The sequence below is a fragment of the Notolepis coatsorum genome, assembly GCF_963971535.1.
Source record: "Notolepis coatsorum genome assembly, chromosome: 6".
In the NCBI taxonomy this organism is placed as follows: Eukaryota; Metazoa; Chordata; class Actinopteri; order Aulopiformes; family Paralepididae; genus Notolepis; species Notolepis coatsorum.
Window position 1 is genome coordinate 137,337,698 of NC_140170.1, and position 26,487 is coordinate 137,364,184.

At 46.4% G+C, this 26,487-nt stretch overlaps 1 protein-coding gene across 1 annotated transcript in view; it reads left to right on the top strand.

Moving 5' to 3' along the window:
• The window catches only part of dstyk (dual serine/threonine and tyrosine protein kinase), an 87,008-nt gene that overhangs the window by 38,572 nt on the left and 21,949 nt on the right, over positions 1-26,487 (top strand). Inside the window, exons 5-7 of the mRNA XM_084316284.1 lie at positions 20,803-21,041; positions 24,972-25,055; positions 25,175-25,351. Coding sequence (XP_084172410.1) covers positions 20,803-21,041; positions 24,972-25,055; positions 25,175-25,351 — 500 coding nt within the window. The remainder of the gene's footprint in view (positions 1-20,802; positions 21,042-24,971; positions 25,056-25,174; positions 25,352-26,487) is intronic.

The window sequence follows — 26,487 nt, forward strand, 5'->3', positions numbered from 1 at the left end:
AGCAATAAATATATATATTCGGTTTAATCTGACCCTTTGTAACAATAACTATGGGTCTAATAATGCTGTCGAGTCTCAGTGAGTTGCTTCTGGTCAATGTGCAAAAAACTGATTCTTTTTTCATCCGTACATTTCCGTTTTATACCGTTTTGAATATGAATATAGTTTGGTTGCTTCTGAGTAATTCCAGGGAAAAGATGCGAAAACTGCGTTTTTGTGTAATTCAATGAACACGTCATTTCGCCTGATTATCTGATCTTCCTGAAATCAACGCTAGATTATCATTATTAGCCTTCCTCATGAATACATGAAATGTGCCCTGGAGCGCGCCCCCCCCCCCCCCCCCCCCCCCTCCTGCAACCCAACGGCAGACAGCCAGAAACATAAAACACAGATAGCTTCAATCGCGGTAGAAATAAATATCAGATCAACGCAAGCTTTCATATATAGTGTCCTTACCTGGTCTCTGATGTAATGCAAAAAAATGCAATTATCTTATCACCATTCCAGTTATCCACAGCGATCCTGTCTCCGACGTTGTTGGGCATTGCACTTCAACGGGCGGGCGGGGTCAGTAGTCCAAACCATCCCTACAAGCATGTGTTTTGCCGGAGTGTTTAGGACCGCCCCCACGGCGCAGCTCGGTAGAGAGAAGAAACTAACCCGTTTCTAACCGTTTGCCGTACTTTTATTACTGTTGTCTTATTAATGTGATGCTTTATTTTTAGTACCCGGAGCTGCTAACTGGCTAACGTTATGAGAGCTAACGTTGCTACCTGCTGTACCCGGAACTGCTGGCTAACTGACGTTATGAGAGCCAACGCTGCTACGTACTGTACAAGTGCATTGGTTTAGTGCACTTCCTACTTCCGGTTGCTGCTAAACAAGTACAAGTGCATTGGTTTAGTGCACGTTATGAGAGCAATTTACGTTATTATTATTATTATTATTATTATTATTATTATTATTATTATTATTATTTTTTTTAAACATTGATCTTAACTGATCACTGTGAATTTATTGCTTTTATCGTTATATATGCCTATGTTTGTGTACAGCACTTTGAGCTACATGACATGTATGAAAGGTGCTTTATAAATACTTACTTACTTACTAACGGGGTGCAATAATGGCTGAAGGTGTTAGAGGGCGGTATAAGACCGTCTGCCAGCTCAGACACACTCAGAACAGTATGCACAAGGTGCCCCGCTGAATTATGAATGGCAATAGCGATTAAAATAAATACTGTGAGAAAAACGTAGATCTACGTTTCTGTGACGTAGCCGGCACTCAACGGTTGGGCGACAGAAACGTAGTTCTACGTTAACGGCACCCAACGTGTTAATCAACCAAGACCTTTAGTTTTTAGTCCATCTGATGTTTTTGTTTTGGGGAGTGGGGTTCATGCTGAATGAGTTATTACCTGGAAACCTGGAACCTAAACTAACGTTACAACTAACCTAAAGTTAGTTTAGGTTCGTGTTAACGTTAGATAATGTACAAAATAAACGTATTTCCGCTGCTATAGATGTTGCTCTTTTATTTTGGAACCCCCCGACCGGAAGTTATTACCCTCGTTATCTGCTTGAGTGTCCGGTTGTTGGTTTTCGTTAGCTAGCAGGCTGCTAGTAGCAGAATATCAACACCAGCCATGGGAATACTGTTTTCTAAATTGGGGAGGCTTTTAATCGTCAAGGTAAGAGGATTTTAAGTCATGGTATCTGTAACTGAGGGGTACAATTCCCTGACTGTATTACTAGATATGATACTTACTACCACTACCTTTGTACTTAATATTCGGCCACCCAGTACACGGCATAAATATATTATCATGAACACTCTCACGTAGATGAAACGGATCCAACACAAATGTACGAATTAGAAACAGGTCTTTATTTCCTACACAGCGATGGTGTGTAGAATAAGCACTTAATCACTTAATTACATTTATGAATTGAAATAGTATGCACTTTTATGGCAAGGAGTATTCGTCGGTATATCAATAGATAATGTCCAATCTCTGAAGGCGCAGGTGGTAAATATACGACCTGGAATAGTTAAGGAATAACAGCAATGATACTTTAATGATTATAGGCTGGATACACTAGAGGGGGTTAATCCGGTCGCTTGTAAGCCGACAGGAGTAGGAGGGGGGGGGGGGGTAGAATCCAGCTGCCTCGTCCGGCCAAGGGTATCCCAGGTGAACCCACTGTAGTGCCGTTCAATGCGCCGGCGATCCTTGGACCACAGATGAAAGCAGGTGGACTCTTTGTGGGCCGGCTCTCTCCGGTCCACGGGGGAGAGATGTGGAGAGACCTCGTCTTGCAGAGCGTCTCCTCACCTTGCGTCCTCTCCAGGGGGGGGGGTTCCAACACACGGTAGTGTCGGGGGTCTTTATCCATAGAATAATCAAAGTATCCAAAGTATAATCCGTGCCTGGGAAGGCGGGCTGTCGTCGGTAGAATAATCCGGTATACAGGTCCACTCGCTCGTCGGCTCTGGGGCTCCTCGGGTGCAGCTTCACATAGGGTCAACCACCCTGGGTAAGCAGCCAGTTCTCTGCCCGAAACGATGGGGTACTGACTACGGTAGTATTCTCACCGCACGAAGCACTATATATTAACAGACTATTATTAGCTTAATAGACTACGTCCAACTCGACGATATAGTGCCAAATATGACTATTCAAATATTAATATACACGATGTCTCAATACCGATGGTAGGCCGAACTTGGCCTTACTCCCACACGTGGCATCGCGGGGAGGCTTTACGTCTGTGACTCTATTGGAGGGTAAGAAACTGGACTGAAAAGAAAGTCCTACTTTAGTAGCGCAGTATATATACGCACTATGAACAAATAGTCCCATTAGTGGTGCGGTAGCCAAATTCCTACGCGGAACTAGGACTTGTTCGTACATGTCGAGCGGTACGTTTGAACTGGGTCTGAGGGGTATGGCAGCCTGGCACCAAGGTCTCGACCAATAGTAGAATGGAGACTATTATGGGATGTTCAGTAGGCTAGAATGGATATTCAATGCATATTGTACAAGGAATATACAAGGGATATCAGGGAATATTAGAGAATATACAAATACAACCAAATATATATATATAAATAAATATATATATTCGGTTTAATCTGGCCCTTCACAACAGCCACCCCCTGAATAGGTCCCAGACCTAATCAGTTAAACGGAGACAGATTAATCGCGTTGTCTATTTACACATAAGGGTTTGCTGTAGGGGTCAGTCAACTTCACAAAGTCATAGGGTTGTAGGGTCATGGTCATCATCGATTGTGTCTGGGAGTCGAGGCAGTTCTATGAGCCTTGCCACGGGACGGGTGTAAGTGCGACCCTGGACGAGCACTTCAGCTGCTCGGACCTTGCCGTCGGCACCGGTGATCACTTTGCTTACGCGGCCGGCCGGCCACATAGCTCTGGGCAGTGATTGATCAATAATCATGACGACTGTTCCTTCTGTCAAATTGTCTCTCTCCTTTACCCACTTCTGGCGGGTCTGTAGAGACGGTAGGTAGTGCAGTAGGAAACTGTTCCAAAACTTGTCGGCTAATACTTGGCTGTACCTCCACATTCGTCGGCCGTTCGCTTCTTCAGGCCGGTACATTGTCTGGGGTAATGTGGGATCTAGCCGCCCCATCAGGAGTGTGTTGGGGGTAACTGGGTCGATATCCGCCACATCACTGGAGACATATCCGAGGGGCTTCGAGTTAAGTACTCCCTCAATCTCCGTGAGGACTGTCATTAGGACTTCTTCCGCCACAGTCTGGGCCCCAAGTACTGCGTACAGGGCTGTCTTTATGGAGCGCACTTCTCGTTCCCAAGTGCCACCGAAGTGGGGTGCGTTTGGGGGGTTGAATTGGAAATCAACCTGTGCTGGAGCGAGGTGGGTCTTAAGTTCTGGGCCCATAGCTTGGAAGCTCTCTCTCAGCTCTCTTTCGCCGCCTTTAAAGTTTGTCCCATGATCGGACAATAGGGTAGACGGTCTTCCTTTCCGTGATATGAATCTACGGAAGGCCATAAGGAATGAGTCTGTGCTCATGGTCGGGAGAAGCTCGATGTGTATCGCTCTGGTGGTCATGCATTTGAATACAATACCCCACCGCTTCTCGGTTCCTCTTCCTTTCTTTATGTGCAGCGGGCCAAAGCAGTCCATACCCGTTGAGTGGAATGGCTTGTCACCGATTCGGAGGCGACATGGAGGAAGGTCAGCCATCCTTGGTATGCTGGGCTGCGCGCGCCACTTGCGGCAGTCTAGACATGTTCGTTGGAAGCGTCGTACCGCCTCTCTTCCTTGTAGGATCCAGTAACGACGTCTGATTTCCGCGAAGACTCTTTCTGCTCCTGCGTGATGTACATCCTCATCGTATTTCTTTATAATCAGCTCTGTGACCTTGTGTCGGCTGTTCAATACGATCGGGTATTTAATGTCATCCGGTAGATTGGGGGCTCTGCGTAGGCGACCACCCACTCTGATGAGGGTGTGAGCGTCGCTCTCGGGGGCCAGGTGAATTAATCTGCTGTCGGATGGGACGGGCTTTCCTCCCTGTAGACAGGCCAATTCATCGGGGAACGAGTCTCTCTGGGCTCGCTGCAGTAGAAGCAATTCTGCTTCCTCGTAGTTAGCTGCTGACATATCAGCGGGGGACTTGCACTCCGGGTGGTACCGCAGGAATGTTCTTTGTTGTGCACTCTCTATGGACGTGCAATCGTTTATGTTAGGGTCGGTGGAGGCTACGGTGCTCAATCCACAGAACACAGACTTCTTAATTTCCACCTCCTCTGGACTTGCTTCCCTCGGGATAGGCATGGGCCACTGTCCTTCCGGGAGTCTTAGGAATGCGGGGCCGTCACTGTAGACATTGCGACGGGTGAGGTCATCCAGGGGCATCCCCCGGGTGATGACGTCAGCTGGGTTCTGTTTTGTATCAACGTAGCGCCACTCTGTTTCTCCGGTTAACTCTTCGGTTAGGTCTTGAATCTCGGTGACTCTGACTCCCACGAAGACTTTGTACTTGCATGAGTCCGATTTGATCCAGGCGAGTACCGTCGTGGAATCTGACCACAGGATTGTTCTAGACACCGGTATGGTGAGCTCACGTTGGATGAGCGTGGCTAGGTGCGCTCCGGCTAGGGCTGCGCAGAGCTCTAGACGTGGGATAGATTGTTGCTTGCGTGGGGCTATTCTCGAGCGGGCGAGGACAAATGCTGTGTAGATCTCTCCCCCCTGGTCTTGGGCCCGCAAGTAGGCTACTGATCCGTATGCGACCTCTGAGGCGTCACTGAAGACGTGTAAGTCCATTTTACATGTCTCTGGCCTCACCGTGGGTGGGAAGTAGCTTCGGCGCATATTAACGCCTGGGAGTGAGTGGAGCTCCATCTCCCACTCTCTCCAGGTGGATGCAAGGTGTGCGGGAATGGGGTCGTCCCAGCCCTGGTCCTTGTCCCACAATGCTCGTACAATCATTTTTGCCCTGGTGGGGTACGGTAGAATACATCCTAGCGGGTCATATTGTCGGGCGAGTGTTGTGTACACACTCCGTCTGGTGGTCGGCGCCGCCGCCGGCCTTCCCTGCTCCGTAGTCAGGGGCTTGTGTCTGTAGTGAAGCGAATCTGTTTTGAATCGCCACACCAATCCCAGGGTCATCTCCTGGGCTTCTCCCGGGATTGTAGCCATCCAGGTCTCGCTGCTGGCTGCCTTGTCCTCGGAGGAGAGGCTGCGCAGTACTTGCGGATCGCTGCTGGCCCACTGCCTGAGATCAAAGCCGCCTTTGATCAATGAGGCGCAGAGTTTAATCAGGAGAGCCTCGGCTTCTTCCTGGGTTGAAAGGCTTTGTAGACAGTTGTCTACGTAGAAGCTGTTCTTTACGCTGTGTCGGACCTCTTCGTCCGCTGCTGGGTCCTCTGCTACATGTTTCTGTAGTGCAAATGTCGCACAGCAGGGGCTGCACGTCGTTCCGAAGGGGAGGACTTCCCATTGGTAGATGGCTGGGTGCTCATCTCCTGGCTTCTCTCTCCATAGGAACCGTAACAGGGGCTTGTCCGCCTCTACTAATCTCACCTGCAGGAACATTCCTTTAATGTCCCCGCTGATGGCCACCTTTTCCTGGCGGAAGCGGAGTAGAACGCCGAGTAGGGAGGGGCCGAGTGTGGGACCGGGCAGTAACTCTTTATTCAGATTTTGGGATCCGATCTGGTAGCTGCAGTTAAATACTATGCGGTCTTTACCGTTGTGATGGACCTTGTGGTGGGGCACGTACCACGATTCAGTGGTCTGGTCAGCCTCTTTAATGTCCATCTTTGTGACGTGTCCCGCTGTGATGAGCTTCTCAATCTCAGCGCGGTATACACTCTCTTGGGCGGGGTTCTTGGCTAAGCGCCGCTCCGTGTTCAGCAGGTACCGTTCTATGGCGTCTGTCTTGGCGTGGAAAGTAGGCATTCCTTCTCGCCGCAGGAGTGGCGTGGCGTATCTCAACACGCCGTTGACCGGGACTCTCTTGGTCCCTGTCTCGAGGAGGTGAATGGCGTAAATGTCATCTTTAGAGCGAATGTCTTTCTTTCCATTCTTAAATGGCATTTGTTCCAAGCTCCATAGCCGCTCTACGTGTTGCAGGAGTGCGGTTTCTCCCTCTGTGACTCGGGAGTGGAGACATCTAGTGGCTGTACTTCGGTTGGAGAGTCCATCCCAAACGGGTCTCGACTGCTGCAGGACAGCCTCGGGGTCCGGTATGAACCCGGTCTATCGGGACAATGAGGTCTGCATGGTCGGAGCCTATCAACAGGGTCGGCATAGCATTGTCTATGAGCGGGATCGGTAACTTGCGCAGATGTGCATATTTCTCCATCAGCTTGGCGACGGGGTATGTGTACCGCGACAGTCCTATTTCTTGGCTGGTGAAAGCGTCTGCAATCTGGTACCGTCGCTCAGGCTGGCCGCTTGCTGCGATAGAGAATGAGACATTCTCGCCCTTTATCGTCTTCAAATCTCGTCTTATTGTCCGAATTGTCATTTGGGTTTCGCTTCCCCGCAGCCCTAGCTGGGCCGCAGCGGAGGCGAGCAGCAGAGTCTTCTCTGACCCGTCATCGAGGACGGCGTAAGTGTCCAGGACTTTATTCTGGTAGCTTAGTGTCACACGCACTACTTTTAGGAGTACTCGGGCTCCATTGCTGCTGGCGGGATCGATGTACATGACGCTCGCTTTGCGGCTGGATGGTGCAGGTGAAGGGCGCCGTCTGTTACTGTCGTGAAGTATGTCCAGATGGGCTCCATCGCACTTGGTGCACCTTTTCTTTAAGCGGCATTCGGCTGCCATGTGTGAGCGCGCACAGCGAAAACAGCGCTTGTTGGACTTTATCCATTGACCTGCTTCCTCCGCGTTCAGCTTGGGGAAGGAGTCACATTGCGCTAGCCAGTGTTCTTTCTCACAGTAGGGGCACACTATCTTCCACTTCTCCGTTCTGGAGGGGGTACTGTGGCTCCTGCTGCTCGGTACTGACTCCGATTGGTGCATCACAGTCACCGATCTTCTTCCATCATTTAGTCGTCTGGTTCCTTCTCTGGAGCCAGGGGTGCTCCGTCCGAATGTATCTAGCCGTAGGCTGCTGACTTCTCTCGCCAGGAAGTCTGCTAGATCGAGGAGGTTCGGTTCGGGGCCATTCGGGTCTCTGTGGTCCCTCTGCCGCCTAAAGCGCTCCTGACGAGCGGGCGGCAGCTTCTCCAGGATCCTTTCCACATTTGAGTTGGCGTAAAGTTCATACTTCCCCTTCTCTCTTTGCGCTCCCAACATCCCTACCAGGGACTGCACTCTGATGGACAGGTCGTCCAGTGCTCGATTGTCTATTGCTGGGGGTAAGCGGTCGATGTGTCGGATCTCCTGGATCACGTAATCCCATATGCGCCCATACCTCTGGTCCAATGCTACCAGCGCTGCTGTGTATGGGGTGGTGGAAGTCGCGTAGGCGAGCGCTATATTATGTGCGCGGGGCACCTTTAAGTGCTGCAGTAGGATGGCGTATTTGTGGCGTTCATCCAATACATCCACCAACATGGTCTCCAGACACATGCGGAGTTCTGTATACTGGGCCCGGTTCTCTTGGGTGAAGTCGGGTACCATAGGCGTGCCAATGTATGACGCTGACTGTGGATACATCGGCGAGCGTTGGGGGAGAGGCCTCCTAGGCGAGTCTCCTCCCGCTCCTTGGTATGGGCTGGTACCGGCAGTGTACCATGGCCCGCTTGTCCAGGTGCTGTTCCTCGGTGCGGGTCGTGCGTCGTGCTCACCCGTGTATAGAGTCGGGGGTCTGTAGCGCAGCTCCGCGGGAGTATAGCCTGGGCTGTACCGGACCTCCTGGTCCGGTAGAGTACTGTGCTGTCTTCGGGCGCGGTTCTCCTCCTCTTCCTCTTCGTCTTCAGTTAGGTCATCCAGTGCTTGTAGTCTCTGGTTTAGCCTCTCCACAGGATATGCTGCTCCTTCCCGGTTGCTAGGTCTCGCTTGGACCGGTGGGGGGAGGTGGTCTGTGGGGGGTATAGACCTCGTCTGTTGGTCAAGTTCAGGGTTGTTTACTCGGCTAGGGGATGCCGCCCTGGAGGTGTGTCTAGACGAGTTCCTGGAGCCTCTGGCGGAGGGAGAGGGTGTTGTCCGTCTGATCAGCTGTTCTATTAGTTGCGCTTGCTGTCTGTCGCGCTCTGCGTCCCGTAGAGCACCAGCAGCTGCTCGCTGGCTGTCTGCTCGGTCTCGGGCCACATTCTCTTCCATCTGAATGCGTCTTATTTCCAGGCGTATGTGCTCTTCTTCGCTCCGTTGCTGTAGCTGCAATCGATCGCGTTCACCCTGGAGTCTATCGCGTTCAGTAGAGGCTTTCAGGCTGACGAGGAATGCCTGCTGTAGGGTCCTCTCTGCCTCGCTGGGAGAAGGCGGTTGTATAGGGGAGCCTTCCCTCGGGGTACTCCTTGCGGAGCCTTGGAGCTCTATCTCCACGGTGCTCTCCCCGTCTTCTTCCGTGCCGAGTTCTCTCTCGGTAGCGTTGTATTCCTCCCGGGACTCATCGGGGACTACTTCTTCAGTACTGGCGGGGTGTGAAGTCATGTCTGGTTCCCACTGGTCCCCACCGTGAACTTGGTCAGTTACATTAGAGCCCGTAGGGGCCTCTATGGTCGGGGTAGTCTGGGCGTTGGGGTTAGACATACTTTTACTTTCTAGTTTTACCGCGTTTACTGTTAGTAGAAGACTAGGTTGTTGACTGACAGCGTAAGCCTCTAAGTACTGAGGGAGCCGTCGTTCGCGCTGCGGGCGTTGGTTAGGAGGATCGTTTCGTGGAGTGTTCATCATAGGCCATTTCAATATTAATAACACTATATTAATATTACACTAATTACCCTCCGGCTCGAAGGACCAATTGTAACTGAGGGGTACAATTCCCTGACTGTATTACTAGATATGATACTTACTACCACTACCTTTGTACTTAATATTCGGCCACCCAGTACACGGCATAAATATATTATCATCACTCTCACGTAGATGAAACGGATCCAACACAAATGTACGAATTAGAAACAGGTCTTTATTTCCTACACAGCGATGGTGTGTAGAATAAGCACTTAATCACTTAATTACATTTATGAATTGAAATAGTATGCACTTTTATGGCAAGGAGTATTCGTCGGTATATCAATAGATAATGTCCAATCTCTGAAGGCGCAGGTGGTAAATATACGACCTGGAATAGTTAAGGAATAACAGCAATGATACTTTAATGATTATAGGCTGGATACACTAGAGGGGGTTAATCCGGTCGCTTGTAAGCCGACAGGAGTAGGAGGGGGGGGGGGGGGTAGAATCCAGCTGCCTCGTCCGGCCAAGGGTATCCCAGGTGAACCCACTGTAGTGCCGTTCAATGCGCCGGCGATCCTTGGACCACAGATGAAAGCAGGTGGACTCTTTGTGGGCCGGCTCTCTCCGGTCCACGGGGGAGAGATGTGGAGAGACCTCGTCTTGCAGAGCGTCTCCTCACCTTGCGTCCTCTCCAGGGGGGGGGGTTCCAACACACGGTAGTGTCGGGGGTCTTTATCCATAGAATAATCAAAGTATCCAAAGCATAATCCGTGCCTGGGAAGGCGGGCTGTCGTCGGTAGAATAATCCGGTATACAGGTCCACTCGCTCGTCGGCTCTGGGGCTCCTCGGGTGCAGCTTCACATAGGGTCAACCACCCTGGGTAAGCAGCCAGTTCTCTGCCCGAAACGATGGGGTACTGACTACGGTAGTATTCTCACCGCACGAAGCACTATATATTAACAGACTATTATTAGCTTAATAGACTACGTCCAACTCGACGATATAGTGCCAAATATGACTATTCAAATATTAATATACACGATGTCTCAATACCGATGGTAGGCCGAACTTGGCCTTACTCCCACACGTGGCATCGCGGGGAGGCTTTACGTCTGTGACTCTATTGGAGGGTAAGAAACTGGACTGAAAAGAAAGTCCTACTTTAGTAGCGCAGTATATATACGCACTATGAACAAATAGTCCCATTAGTGGTGCGGTAGCCAAATTCCTACGCGGAACTAGGACTTGTTCGTACATGTCGAGCGGTACGTTTGAACTGGGTCTGAGGGGTATGGCAGCCTGGCACCAAGGTCTCGACCAATAGTAGAATGGAGACTATTATGGGATGTTCAGTAGGCTAGAATGGATATTCAATGCATATTGTACAAGGAATATACAAGGGATATCAGGGAATATTAGAGAATATACAAATACAACCAAATATATATATATAAATAAATATATATATTCGGTTTAATCTGGCCCTTCACAACAGTATCCATAAACTTCAATCGGTTCGGATCCTTTGAATGAAATGAGAATGTAAACAAACACGGCATCACGTTAGTAAGTATCACTGCGTTGCGTGAAATCATTGACTGCGCCCCGAGAGGAGTGGTTCGGCAAAAAATTGGCGTTTTCCTTTAACACTTTGATTGCCCAACCCGAGATTTCTCTGGTTTAGCCCCCGCGGGTTGAATGCCCATAACGAGAATATTCGTTTTTTTTAAATTTATTAGCGATCTGAATTCATATTTCATCAACCCAGTCTAACGTTGGTCAATCAGCCACCCCAGGCGCTCGGATGTGAAAAAAGCACCCCCTATCGTCTCCCAGATGGTAATTCACCCTTTTGGATTGGACTCAATTTAAATGAATGAGAAAAAAAAACCCGGACTCCACATTTGACTTCTCACCGTAACCGGTGAGAGACGATCAGCTTCATTCTGGACCCTCAGAGCAGCGGGGATTATGTGTTTTACAGTATACGCGTGGGATCAATAAAAGGATCGATTTTCGGAATGGTGATCAGGAATTGGAATAATCCATTTGGATACCATCTGATCTCAGGTAAGGAATCTATTTTACCAGTCTTAGGATAATCAGACCCGTTTTCACGGAGATATAAGCGTTTTCCATATGTGTCCCCCAGGCTGTTTGACTGTGCGAGCGGTCAGGAACTAGGAGAATCACGGCACGAGCGTGCATGCGTACACATATACTATCGATAATCTAGCGTTTATTTGAAAACGATTCATAAATAGGCCGAAAAATGACAACGTTCTAGAATATTCCAGTAAAGGGCGATTATCATGGAATCTCTTATTTTTTCCGTGAAAACAAGTGCTTTTCAAAATGCTAGAAAATGGAAATTAACCGATAAAAAAACAATCTGCTTTGACAATGTTGACTGGAAATGTGTCATTGATAATGCGACGGGCAGATTAGACACATAGCCATAATTTAAAACATAGATTAGGCGATATTAACGTTAACATTGGAGTGGATGTGGGCATTCAAGCACTAAATGTGCGCCCCCTGCTGGGCATTCAAAGTGTTAAATTATGTGTCTAATCTGGCCGTCGCTTATCAATGACTTGTTTGCAGTCAACATTGTCGAAACGGATTGTTTTTTTAATCGGTTCATTTCCGTTTTATAGCATTTTGAAAAGCCCTTGTTTTCTTGAAAGTTCAGGAAAATATAAAGATTCCGTGATAAACGGCATTTACTGGAATACACAAAAAACTTTGTCATTTTTCGATCGCGTTTATTGATTCAGTGCTGGGTACTGTAAATATGTATTCCACACTGTTTTCCGGCTCGGCAATCACTGCAATCTCTTCGGATGGCTTGCCGGAAAAGTTAAATGAGGAAACTGGATCCCCCCCCCCCCCCCATCAGTCTAATCCAATGGGGTGCAGTTACACAGGGAGAGACGATAGGGGGCGGTATTTTCCTAATGGAGCTCAGAGAGATGTTGCTGCACTAGCGTGAGGCTAGATTGATGAAATATGAATTCAAATCGCTAATTAAAAAAAAATAAAAAAATGTTATATAGCGTTGCTGGCATTCAACGGTCAGCATGAACTAACGACATATAGCGTCGCTGGCACTCGTGTTAAAGGTCCTCCTCACCTCATGTTCTGTTATCCTGAACACTGAGTCTCCATCGGCAGTGGCCCCCTCCTCCATTGCAGTGGTTAAGTCAAGAGTTTTATTTGTCACGGCATACAAGTATACAATGAAATGCGGGTGGTCTTGCCCGCAACGATGTGCAATACAGTAGTACAACATATAATAGAATCCAATAAAACAACATTGTGCAGTAAACAGGTAACATAGTAGGGCATATCGGTATTTGTACATAAGTTATTTACAGAGCATGGAGGACATGCTAGGTCCTTTGGTAGTGCAATACACTGTTACTGTTGCTATACTATTTTTAAAGTGACCTTTCCTTTGTGGCCATAAGTGTGGGCATGTGCAGCATGAGTGTGTGCTTGCTCATGTTAAAGTGGCTGCTAGTGTGCGAGCGTGTACAGCGTGCGTGTCGTGTGTGCTCATGTGTGCTTGTGTGTGGAGAATTCAGTGTTCTGTGGCACTCAGTGTTCAAGGCTCTGATGGCCTGGGGGAAGAAGCTGAGCCGAAGCCTTTCTGTCCTAGTAGCTGGGGTTCGCAGGCGTCTGCCTGACCTCAGCAGCTGGAACAGGCTGTTGTTGGGGTGGTGAGGGTCTTTCATTATTCTGCAGGCTCTGGATTTGCACCTCTTGTTGTATAGAACCTGCAGGGGAGGTAGTGCAATACCCGTGGTACGCTCGGCTGAGCGCACCACTCTCTGTAGGGCCTTCTTGTTCTGTGCCGTGCTGTTTCCATACCAGGCAGTGATGTTTCCAGTCAAGATGCTCTCTACAGCTCCGGAGTAGAAGGACTGGAGTATCTTCCCAGATACTCTGAACTTCCTTAACTGTCTCAGGTGGTAGAGGCGCTGCTTCGCTGGTTTGTAGGCTGGTGTTATTTACAGCCTCAAACCTCGCATAGAAGGTATTGAGATCATTTTGCCAAGGAGATGTCACTGTTCAGCTTGAGGGAGGTGCCTTTGTAATCTGTCATCGTTCTGAGGCCCTGTCACATACCTCTGGAATCAGTCTGTTCAAACTGAAGTTCAACCTTATCCCTGTAGCCCCGTTTTGCCTTTATTACTGCCCTCTTACTATCTACTATCTACTATAGAATAAAGCTCATTTGGATATAAAAAAACTAACATCCTGTGGGTCAATGCAGCAGCTCCAGACTTTGTGTTTAAAGGAAAACTCCAACATTTTGGGAAATTAGCTTACCGTACTTTTCGCACTATAAGCCGCACCTGACTATAAGCCGCAGCAGCTAAATTGAATGATGTGTACATATATAAGCCGCACTGGACTATAAGCCGCAGGTGTTTTAATGTTTAATTACCATATGTAATTAGCATTGGGACACAATACTGTCGGACAAATAACAAGAATTAACTCATTTACAAGTTGTATTAAGTTTAGCAAATAAGGGAACAGATAAATAACATTTCAATGCAGTCAAAAAAGCAATATTTAGATTTTTACATTTTCGGGTTTGGTCACGTCGAGTCACATATAAGCCGCACCGTTATATAAGCCGCAGGGTCGAAAAATGGGCGGAAAAGCCGCGGCTTATAGTCCGAAAAGTACGGTATTTAACATCTTCCCTGGAGTTAGACAAGAAGATACATACCTTTTTTGTCTCTCTGCATGCATTGGCCTTAGGGAACGCCTGGACCGTTAGCCTAGCTTAGCTTCATCACTGGAAGTGGGGCAGACATCTAGCCTAGTTCACTACAGTCAGGAAATATACAATCAAAATACAACTCCCAAACGTTCCTGTAAACATGTTGTGACCGGTGTATTTACCACGTCTCCCAGTCACACCAGTCTCCCAGTCACACAAGTCTCCCAGTCACACAAGTCTCCCAGACACACAAGTCTCCCCGTCACACGAGTCTCCGTCACACAAGTCTCCAAGTCACACAAGTCACACGAGTCTCCCAGTCACACAAGTCTCCAAGTCACATGAGTCTCCCAGTCACAAGTCTCCAAGTCACACGAGTATCCAGTCACACAAGTCTCCAAGTCACACGAGTCTCCAAGTCACACAAGTCTCCAAGTCACACAAGTCTCCAAGTCACACAAGTCTCCCAGTCACACAAGTCACACAAGTCACACGAGTCTCCAAGTCACACAAGTCTCCCAGTCACACGAGTCTCCCAGTCACACAAGTCTCCAAGTCACACAAGTCTCCCAGTAACAAGTCTCTCAGTCACACAAGTCTCCCAGTCACACAAGTCTCCCAGACACACAAGTCTCCAAGTCACATGAGTCTCCCAGTCACACAAGTCACACAAGTCTCCCAGTCACACAAGTGACTTGGAGACTTGTGTGACTGGGAGACTTGTGTGACTTGTGTGACTTGGAGACTTGTGTGACTGGGAGACTCATGTGACTTGGAGACTTGTGTGACTGGGAGACTCGTGTGACTGGGAGACTTGTGTGACTGGGAGACCCGTGTGACTTGTGTGACTGGGAGACTTGTGTGACTGGGAGACGTGGTAAATACACAGGTCACAACATGTTTACAGGAACGTTTGGGAGTTGTATTTTGATTGTATATTTCCTGACTGTAGTGAACTAGGCTAGATGTCTGCTCCACTTCCAGTGATGAAGCTAAGCTAGGCTAACGGTCCAGGCGTTCCCTAAGCCCAATGCATGCAGAGAGACGAAAAAGGTATGTATCTTCTTGTCCAACTCCAGGGAAGATGTTAAATAAGCAAATTTCCCAAAATGTTGGAGTTTTCCTGGTTTCTGGCTTTGGGAGAGAGTAGCTCATGTTCACAAATATTGATTGAACTGTCTTAGAAAATAACTTATTATATTTGAGTGGCGTTCCCCTTTAACACTTTGACTGCCCAAGGTTAATTCATTATTAGTCCCTTGAATGCCCAGGGCCACTTCAATGTTAACGTTAATATCGCCTAATCTATGTTTTAAATTATGGCTATGTGTCTAATTTGCCTGTCGCTTATCATCATCAAACACCTTCAAACCTTTATTTGAATAAGCAGGTTAATTAAGAACAAGTTCTTATTTTCAATAACGGCCTATTTGGGGGTAAAAAGCCCCCTAGGGGAAAGGGGATGGGGGATAAAATTAAATAAATAAAAATAAAACACAAAGGAACATTATTAAAAAGGCAGGACATACATACAGAGCAACAACTGAACTGAACAACAACTGGCAGACAACAGAACAATAGTGGCAGCATGGTGTTAGCACATGGAGAAACATCTACATGAGTGCTCTAGGGAGTTTGTTAAAGTTTCCTTAAACAATCTAATTGAAATAAACGTTTCCATATTTAAGGTTTTTTGTAGTGTGTTCCAGCTATCAGCTGCTGCGTACTGAAAGGAGGAACGGCCTTGTGAGGAGTTGGCATGGGGGGCGTTTACCAGGATATGTGTGGCTGACCGGGTGTGGTAATTTGGGAGTGGACGAGGGTGGACTAGGCGAGTAAGGTAAGGGGGATTACGGCCTAGAAGTGTTTTATATACAAAGGCCAGCCAGTCTAATCTCCAGGGAGGGCCAGTTTACTAGGGAGTATAGCTCGCAGTGGTGGGTCCTGTAGGGGGCATTGGTAGCGAAGCGAATGGCTGAGTGATATAGGATATCTAAGCGCTCTAGATCACCTTTACGGGCCAAGCGGTAGATTACATCACTAAAATCAAATAGCGGCAGGACAGTCATCTGGACCAGGGTGAGTTTAGCAGATCTAGTGAAGGAGGAACGGTTCCTATACAGAAAGCTAAGCCTTGCTTTGACTTTGGCCTGCAGTTTAGTTAGGTGTTCAGAGAAGGAGAGTTTGGTGTCGATCCACACTCCCAGGTATTTATAGAGGTGACCAGTTCAAGCTTTTTGCCATCGGCGGCTACAATGGTGCCAGTCTGGGAGGTACCCTTGTGGCCGAACCTCATAACTTTGGTCTTGCTGGTGTTTAGGACTTATCAAAGACTCGTTTTCCAGTCAACATTGTCAAAGCAGATTGTTTTTTTATCGCTTCATTTCCGTGTTCTACCATTCTGAAAAGCACTCGGTTTCACTGAAAAAAGAAGAGATTCCCTGATAATCGCCTTTTCCTGGAATATTCTAGAACGTTGTCATTTGTCGGCCTATTTATGAATCGTTTTCAAATAAACGCTAGATGATCGATAGTATGTGTATGCATGCACGCTCGTGCCATGCGCTGATAATCGCTGCTCCTATTTCCTGACGGCGCGCACAGTCTAACAGCGATATCACATAATCACAAACGCTTATATATCCGTGAAAACGGATCTGATTATCCTTAGACTGGTAACATAGATTCCTTACCTGAGATCAGATGGTATCCAAATGGATTATTCCAATTCCTGATTGCCATTTGAAAAAAACGCTCCTTTTAGTGATCCACCGTGATACTGTATAACACATATTCCCCGCTGCTCCGTGAGTCCAGCATGAAGCTGGTAGACGCCTGTTGCATGAGTGAGAAGGAAAATGTGGAGTGCGGGTTTCTTTTTCTTCATTTTCATTGAGTTCAATCCAAAAGGGTGAATTACCATCTGGGAGACTATAGGGGGCGCTTTTTTCACATCTGAGCGCCGGGGGTGCCTGGATCTCCAACGATACTCGCTTGATGCAATATGATTTCAGATCGCTAATAATAATTTAAAAAAAAACGAATAAAACGAATATTCTCGTGAGTGGGCATGCAACCCGCGGGGGGTAAACACGAGAAACTCGTGGATGGCATTCAAAGTGTTAATCTACTAATCGATTAGTTGGCTAAATCCAATGACTATTAGTCTATTCCAAATTTCTTAAGTTTAGGACATTCACCATCACCATGGGGGGAAAAGCCGCGGCTTATAGTCCGAAAAGTATGGTATTTAACATCTTCCCTGGAGTTAGACAAGAAGATACATACCTTTTTTGTCTCTCTGCATGCATTGGCCTTAGGGAACGCCTGGACCGTTAGCCTAGCTTAGCTTCATCACTGGAAGTGGGGCAGACATCTAGCCTAGTTCACTACAGTCAGGAAATATACAATCAAAATACAACTCCCAAAACGTTCCTGTAAACATGTTGTGACCGGTGTATTTACCACGTCTCCCAGTCACACCAGTCTCCCAGTCACACAAGTCTCCCAGTCACACAAGTCTCCCAGACACACAAGTCTCCCCGTCACACGAGTCTCCGTCACACAAGTCTCCAAGTCACACAAGTCACACGAGTCTCCCAGTCACACAAGTCTCCAAGTCACATGAGTCTCCCAGTCACAAGTCTCCAAGTCACACGAGTATCCAGTCACACAAGTCTCCAAGTCACACGAGTCTCCTAGTCACACAAGTCTCCAAGTCACACAAGTCTCCCAGTCACACAAGTCACACAAGTCACACGAGTCTCCAAGTCACACAAGTCTCCCAGTCACATGAGTCTCCCAGTCACACAAGTCTCCAAGTCACACAAGTCTCCCAGTCACACAAGTCTCCCAGACACACAAGTCTCCAAGTCACATGAGTCTCCCAGTCACACAAGTCACACAAGTCTCCCAGTCACACAAGTGACTTGGAGACTTGTGTGACTGGGAGACTTGTGTGACTTGGAGACTTGTGTGACTGGGAGACTCATGTGACTTGGAGACTTGTGTGACTGGGAGACTTGTGTGACTGGGAGACTTGTGTGACTGGGAGACCCGTGTGACTTGTGTGACTGGGAGACTTGTGTGACTGGGAGACGTGGTAAATACACAGGTCACAACATGTTTACAGGAACGTTTGGGAGTTGTATTTTGATTGTATATTTCCTGACTGTAGTGAACTAGGCTAGATGTCTGCTCCACTTCCAGTGATGAAGCTAAGCTAGGCTAACGGTCCAGGCGTTCCCTAAGCCCAATGCATGCAGAGAGACGAAAAAGGTATGTATCTTCTTGTCCAACTCCAGGGAAGATGTTAAATAAGCAAATTTCCCAAAATGTTGGAGTTTTCCTGGTTTCTGGCTTTGGGAGAGAGTAGCTCATGTTCACAAATATTGATTGAACTGTCTTAGAAAATAACTTATTATATTTGAGTGGCGTTCCCCTTTAACACTTTGACTGCCCAAGGTTAATTCATTATTAGTCCCTTGAATGCCCAGGGCCACTTCAATGTTAACGTTAATATCGCCTAATCTATGTTTTAAATTATGGCTATGTGTCTAATTTGCCTGTCGCTTATCATCATCAAACACCTTCAAACCTTTATTTGAATAAGCAGGTTAATTAAGAACAAGTTCTTATTTTCAATAACGGCCTATTTGGGGGTAAAAAGCCCCCTAGGGGAAAGGGGATGGGGGATAAAATTAAATAAATAAAAATAAAACACAAAGGAACATTATTAAAAAGGCAGGACATACATACAGAGCAACAACTGAACTGAACAACAACTGGCAGACAACAGAACAATAGTGGCAGCATGGTGTTAGCACATGGAGAAACATCTACATGAGTGCTCTAGGGAGTTTGTTAAAGTTTCCTTAAACAATCTAATTGAAATAAACGTTTCCATATTTAAGGTTTTTTGTAGTGTGTTCCAGCTATCAACTGCTGCGTACTGAAAGGAGGAACGGCCTTGTGAGGAGTTGGCATGGGGGGCGTTTACCAGGATATGTGTGGCTGACCGGGTGTGGTAATTTGGGAGTGGACGAGGGTGGACTAGGCGAGTAAGGTAAGGGGGATTACGGCCTAGAAGTGTTTTATATACAAAGGCCAGCCAGTCTAATCTCCAGGGAGGGCCAGTTTACTAGGGAGTATAGCTCGCAGTGGTGGGTCCTGTAGGGGGCATTGGTAGCGAAGCGAATGGCTGAGTGATATAGGATATCTAAGCGCTCTAGATCACCTTTACGGGCCAAGCGGTAGATTACATCACTAAAATCAAATAGCGGCAGGACAGTCATCTGGACCAGGGTGAGTTTAGCAGATCTAGTGAAGGAGGAACGGTTCCTATACAGAAAGCTAAGCCTTGCTTTGACTTTGGCCTGCAGTTTAGTTAGGTGTTCAGAGAAGGAGAGTTTGGTGTCGATCCACACTCCCAGGTATTTATAGAGGTGACCAGTTCAAGCTTTTTGCCATCGGCGGCTACAATGGTGCCAGTCTGGGAGGTACCCTTGTGGCCGAACCTCATAACTTTGGTCTTGCTGGTGTTTAGGACTTATCAAAGACTCGTTTTCCAGTCAACATTGTCAAAGCAGATTGTTTTTTTATCGCTTCATTTCCGTGTTCTACCATTCTGAAAAGCACTCGGTTTCACTGAAAAAAGAAGAGATTCCCTGATAATCGCCTTTTCCTGGAATATTCTAGAACGTTGTCATTTGTCGGCCTATTTATGAATCGTTTTCAAATAAACGCTAGATGATCGATAGTATGTGTATGCATGCACGCTCGTGCCGTGCGCTGATAATCGCTGCTCCTATTTCCTGACGGCGCGCACAGTCTAACAGCGATATCACATAATCACAAACGCTTATATATCCGTGAAAACGGATCTGATTATCCTTAGACTGGTAACATAGATTCCTTACCTGAGATCAGATGGTATCCAAATGGATTATTCCAATTCCTGATTGCCATTTGAAAAAAACGCTCCTTTTAGTGATCCACCGTGATACTGTATAACACATATTCCCCGCTGCTCCGTGAGTCCAGCATGAAGCTGGTAGACGCCTGTTGCATGAGTGAGAAGGAAAATGTGGAGTGCGGGTTTCTTTTTCTTCATTTTCATTGAGTTCAATCCAAAAGGGTGAATTACCATCTGGGAGACTATAGGGGGCGCTTTTTTCACATCTGAGCGCCGGGGGTGCCTGGATCTCCAACGATACTCGCTTGATGCAATATGATTTCAGATCGCTAATAATAATTAAAAAAAAAACGAATAAAACGAATATTCTCGTGAGTGGGCATGCAACCCGCGGGGGGTAAACACGAGAAACTCGTGGATGGCATTCAAAGTGTTAATCTACTAATCGATTAGTTGGCTAAATCCAATGACTATTAGTCTATTCCAAATTTCCAAAGTTTAGGACATTCACCATCACTCTTCCTAATGTTCTATTTTCTGCTTGGTTTTGTCCTCATCACAATCCTGTCACGATCTTAAAATACAACTGTGAAATCCCACTTTTTCCCTTGCCTCAATGCTCTTCTCAGGCCCCTCGACATTACTGACCTAGTACTTGACATTATTAACTCAAACATGTCATGGTATGGTATTTGGGCCAGTGTTCTTCTCCCACAGTGACCTGACCCCCCCCCCCCCCCCCCCCCCCCCCCTCTCTCTGCTTTCTCCTTTTATCTCTCTTAACCACAGACATCATCGTGACGACTAACGGAGACCCTGTTACCTCAAAAGAGATCAAGTCCTGCATCCACCAGATCCAGGAGCTGATAGTGGTTCGTCTGAACCAGGCGGTGGCCAATAAGCTCATCAGTTCCGTGGACTACCTCAGAGAGAGCTTCGTAGGGACCCTGGAGCGTTGTCTCAGCAGCCTGGAGAAGTCCAACATGGACTCCTCCGTACACAACGTCACCTCCAATCACCTCAAACAGGTGGGCTATGGTGGTGTGGTGTGGGGCATGAACCCTTCTCTTTTGGTATAGAGTGAGAGACTTCAATATAACGTGCTCCAGTGAGCTGCATAAATACTCCTGTTGGACATGTGTTATTTAAAAATGGTATAAGTAAAAATAGCCTTATGATCAAGATGCTTGCCCTATAATATTGTCCTCAAAATAACTAAATAGGTGCTATTGAGTTGAATCAAACCAGATCAGATATAACATTTTACACTCTGAAATACTTTAGAGTAGGGCTGGGCGATACGGCCTCTAAATGATAATGTGATATTTTTTCAGCTATGTCACGATACACAATATATAATTATCGTGATATTTTGACATTTCCTCTAAAGCACTTAAAAATGCTTGATTTAACCCTTTGATGCATACAGTCACGCCAACATGATGATTATAATAGTCCCTGCAACATATGTCTGCATTAAACCATGGAGATGCTTTCAAAAATTATTAAATTAAAAGTTTCTAAAAATCTGAAAGAGTAGTCTACTGACACACTAATACAGATTTTTTATATTAACATCTAAGACCATTTATATAAAAAGTAAACTCTTGAGACTTTTGCACAGTACTGTGTTTTCTTTCCACTTTAGCCAAAAATACATACACACACACACACACACACACACACACACACACACACACACACACACACACACACACACACACACACACACACACACACACTAGGCTTGCCATGGTGGTACCGGTGTTACTTAGTGTTCAGGCTCCACCAAGTACATTAGTACTGTGAGAAAATAATAATTTTTATTATCAGCAATGTTATAACATCCTGTAAAGGTGTTTGTGCATCATGTGTATAAATATTTTTTCTGTGAGGGAGAGAGGAAAGCACTGCGCTAAAGCAAGTCTCATCTCAGCCGCAGCGGCTTAGAAGCGGACGCGACAACATATACAACTAGGCTTACATCCAAATACAGGGTTTGTGCAAAACATCGCGATGTCCATGATACGTTTCAGAAGTGTATCGTTAATGCAACTGTACCCGATATTTATTTAATATCGTCATATCGCCCACCCCTACTTTAGAGGGACACATTTTGTACACCCCTACTTTAGAGGGACACATTTTGTACACATTTGACCCATGAGCCCTACCTTGAGCAGCCCTGGAACCAAGTTAACACCAACATTAACATAACAATTACATTTCTGTGGGCTCTATGATATTTTTGTGTAAATATATGATAAAATCTTTAACACATTGAGTGCCGTTCACGTAGATATATACGTTTCTGTCGTCCGATTGTTGAGTGCCAGAAACGTAGATCTACGTTTCTGTCACGGTATTTCTTTTATTATCTATTGCCTTCATAATTCAGCGGGGCAGCTTGTGCATACTGTTCTGAGTGTGTCTGAGCTGGCAGACGGTATTATACCGCCCTCTAACGCCTTCGGCCAGTAATGCAGCCCGTTAGAAGCGGGTTGGTTTCTTTTCTCTACCGAGCTGTGGCATGGGGGCGGGTCCTAAACACTCCGGCAAAACACACGCTTGTAGGGGTGGTTTGGACTACTGACCCCGCCCGCCCGTTGAAGTGCAATGTCCTACAATGTCGGAGGCACGATCGCTGTGGATAACTGGAATGGCGATGAGATTATTGGATTATTTTGTTTGCATTACTTCAGAGACCAGGTAAGGACACCATATATGAAAGCTTGCGTTGATCTGATATTTATTTCTACTTCGATTGAAGCTATCTGTGTTATAGCTGTTTGGCTGTATGCCGTTGGGTTGCACCGGTCTAAATCACATTGCATGCGTGCACGAGGAAGGATAATAGTGATGATCTAGCGTTGATTTCAGGAAGATCCGATAATCAGGCGAAAAATGACAACGTGTTTATTGAATTACACAAAAACTCTGTTTTCGTGTCTTTTCCCTGGAATTGCTCAGAAGTGGCCGGACTATGTTCATATTCAAAACGGTATAAAACGGAAATGTATGGATGAAAAAATAATCTGTTTTTTGCACGTTGACCAGAAGCAGCTCAATGCGACTCGACATAGCTATACTATAAAATATAGGGTTAGGTCTACAAAATACAACTACGTTTACATGGGGTTAATGGACGGCACGGAAGTGGTCACTTCCCGGAAGGGGCGTGGCACTCAATGTGTTAATAGGTTTTTGGAGTTATGAACCCAGATTCGGCTCAAACAAGGGACTAAATACGTTTCACAATTATGCCACATCAATGTGGAACGCCCTACCCAAAGCTGTAAAGGAATGTGAATCACTACCCACTTTCAAAAACACTCTCAAAAAACACCTACGGAAGACTGCAATTCGGAACTGGCCCCTGTAAATGTCCTAACACAACCCCCTCCAATGTACAGTAAAAATTACCAAGTATGGTCTTGTCAATATTCCAATGTACAGTTTTGCTTGTACAGTTGTACAGTGTCCCCCACCCACCCCTCCTACCCAACCCCCCCCCCCCCCCCCCCCCCCCCACTCCATAAAAAAATTATAAATAATAAGTTATTATCATATATCTTGGCTCTTGAATGAATGAATGATGAATGATGGGGGGGTGATTAGGTGGCCTTGATGTCAGAGACCTGATTGGGAATTTGGCCAGGAACGTTGGTGGAACTCTCTACTCCTTGTGATAAGACGCCCTGCCCTTATTATGAAAGGGATGTTCTATTTTAAGAAGCCTATCTCAGTGGATACTAAAATGACTTTCAGTTTGTGACAAATCATAAATTAAATAGGCTTCTTAAAATAGGCTTTTAAAGACACTTAAGATTGTTGAATGAGTTGCAATAGTGAATAGAAATGAGAGCGTGGATGACTTTCCTCATATCGCCAAAGGATAAAAATGTTTCAACTGAAAAAAGCATGACTAAAAGAAACCTTTTATCTGCTTATCAGAGCTAAGATAAGCATAGAAAATGACATGACTGACAACAGAACCTTGTAATTTGCTGAAAGACTACCAATATTGTTGTCATGTCATCAGATGAATGTTGTTAGAAGGGTCCAAATAAAGCTGCTTCAGTTAAATATATCGGATAACAAAATATGGTTTACCTAATAAACCAAAACAAACGAGCAGAGGGTCTGAAACAGGGTCTGAAACAGGGCTGCTGTGATCGGGACATTTTGTAATGCCGATTATTATCTGACAAATAATCACCAGGTTGGTGATCTTGAATGCTATTTTGCAACGAAATCCGTGTTGCTCTATGTGCTATACTAGATCCATGTTGCTCTATGTGCTATATACTAGATCCATGTTGCTCTATGTGCTATATACTAGATCCATGTTGCTCTATGTGCTATACTAGATCCATGTTGCTCTATGTGCTATATACTAGATCCATGTTGCTCTATGTGCTATACTAGATCCATGTTGCTCTATGTGCTATACTAGATCCATGTTGCTCTATGTGCTATACTAGATCCATGTTGCTCTGTGTGCTATACTAGATCCATGTTGCTCTATGTGCTATGTACTAGATCCATGTTGCTCTATGTGCTATGTACTAGATCCATGTTGCTCGCTCACTCAACTCACCTCACTCACCTCACTCACCTCACTCACACACTCACTCACAAATGATGGTGTCATAACTTTCAACAACTGGCTGTAACTTTCAACAACTGGCCACAGTGACTGGTGGAGTCTTCTGACCCTTACCAGCCAAATGTAATTTAGAGGAGAGTCTGGTTGTTAAAGGATGGGTCAATAAACAAACGTTGGTCAAAAGTTTGACCAAAGTTTGTCCGAGGGAAGCAACCGTGTGATTGGTGGATCAATCAGAGAGTTTGAATTTGAGTTGACCTGCATGTGCCTGATGTTTCCCACCTGCTTGTGGCGTGTTTTTTCTTTTCTTCATATTTTCTGCTTTTCCACACATGTTGCTCTGCCACAGATCTTGAATGCTGCCTACCATGTGGAGGTGACCTTTCATTCAGGATCCTCCGTTACGCGACTCGTCTGGGAGCAAATCAAACAGGTGGGTCCCACGATAATCACAGGAGTCGGGGAAACTGTTTGATTACTGCCAAAACATTTCTTTTTTCAGTTTTCCTATGGCATTGTACTAATCGGTACAACTCTTCCTCCCTCCTCCAGATAATCCAGAGGATAACGTTTGTGAACCCTCCTGCCATCAGCCCAGAGTGGAAGAGGAAGGTGGCCCAGGACGCCATAGAAAGCCTCAGTGCTGCCAAACTGGCCAGAAGCATCTGCTCCCAGTTCAGAACGCGCCTCAACAGCTCCCATGATGCCTTCGCTGCTTCCCTGCGCCAGGTGACCCTCCTTTGACCTCTGAACTTCTCCTCTGTTCACCTGATCGGTAGCTGCGTTCCGATTGCCTAGTAGTTCCCTGCGAAGTGGACTGGACAGGGTACTCGGCCGTGTGAAGTGAGCTTCTACTAGGGAGCAAAGAAATCTTAAGGGAACTGTGTAGGGAAGAACTGAACTGGTTCATCAGTTCGCCGGAAGTTGACGAGAAAGATTACCCATCAGTCATTGTGCCTCGCTAACCCCCAACATCTGCTTAAATAAATGCCAAAATGAATTTTCCAAAAAAAAAACATCTATCTCTTTCTTCTTATGTCAATCGTTAATATGGAATCACATTACTTAATTTCAGTACAGTAATTTGTTTCTAGAATGTCATTAAATCACTTGCCTGGTGTTCGGACTCTGCTAACTAACGTATCTCTGTCAGGGCAATAGCATCTGGCAGCAGTTTCACATCCGGTATAGACTTCTCACACGTTCACGTCATTATGACGAGCCCCGGGGCATTTCTTCTTTCACCTGTGGCAGAAATGAATGGTCCTTGACACTGTATGTGAGGTTATTGGGAAAATTGATGAATCCTATCTAAAGGAACTCATCGCTCCCCCGACCTCCACCCGCTCCCTCCGCTCTGGATACTCAAACACACTCCAACCCATACACAGGACACACCTCCTGTGTCCATGGGCGACCGGGCCGCGTGAATATTTTAGGCAACCAACTTGTGTTTAGCGTTTCTCTGATTGGCCAATACGCCCATGTGACCACGGCAGCGTGAGAGAGCTGCAGCGCGGAAATAGGCTGTCTATTGCCTATTGCCTGCTGCTGCCGCGGGGGCGTGGCTAGACGCAAGTTGGGCGTGGTTAGACACAAGTTGGTTGCCTTTAATATTTAGGCCACCGGGCCTTCTGCTCAGCTGCTCCTCGGCTGTGGAATGCCCTCCCCGACCATCTGAGAGCACCACAGTCCGTTGAGGCTTTTAAAAGGGGTCTAAAACATTTATTTTTAACAAGGCATTTGCCTAAATTGACTGACTACTGTCTTGTGTGTTTTTTCCATTTCATTAGTTGTTTTATTCATTTTAATAGTTTTTATTCATAACTTTTCTAACTTTGTATTTGTCACAAATATAAAGTGCG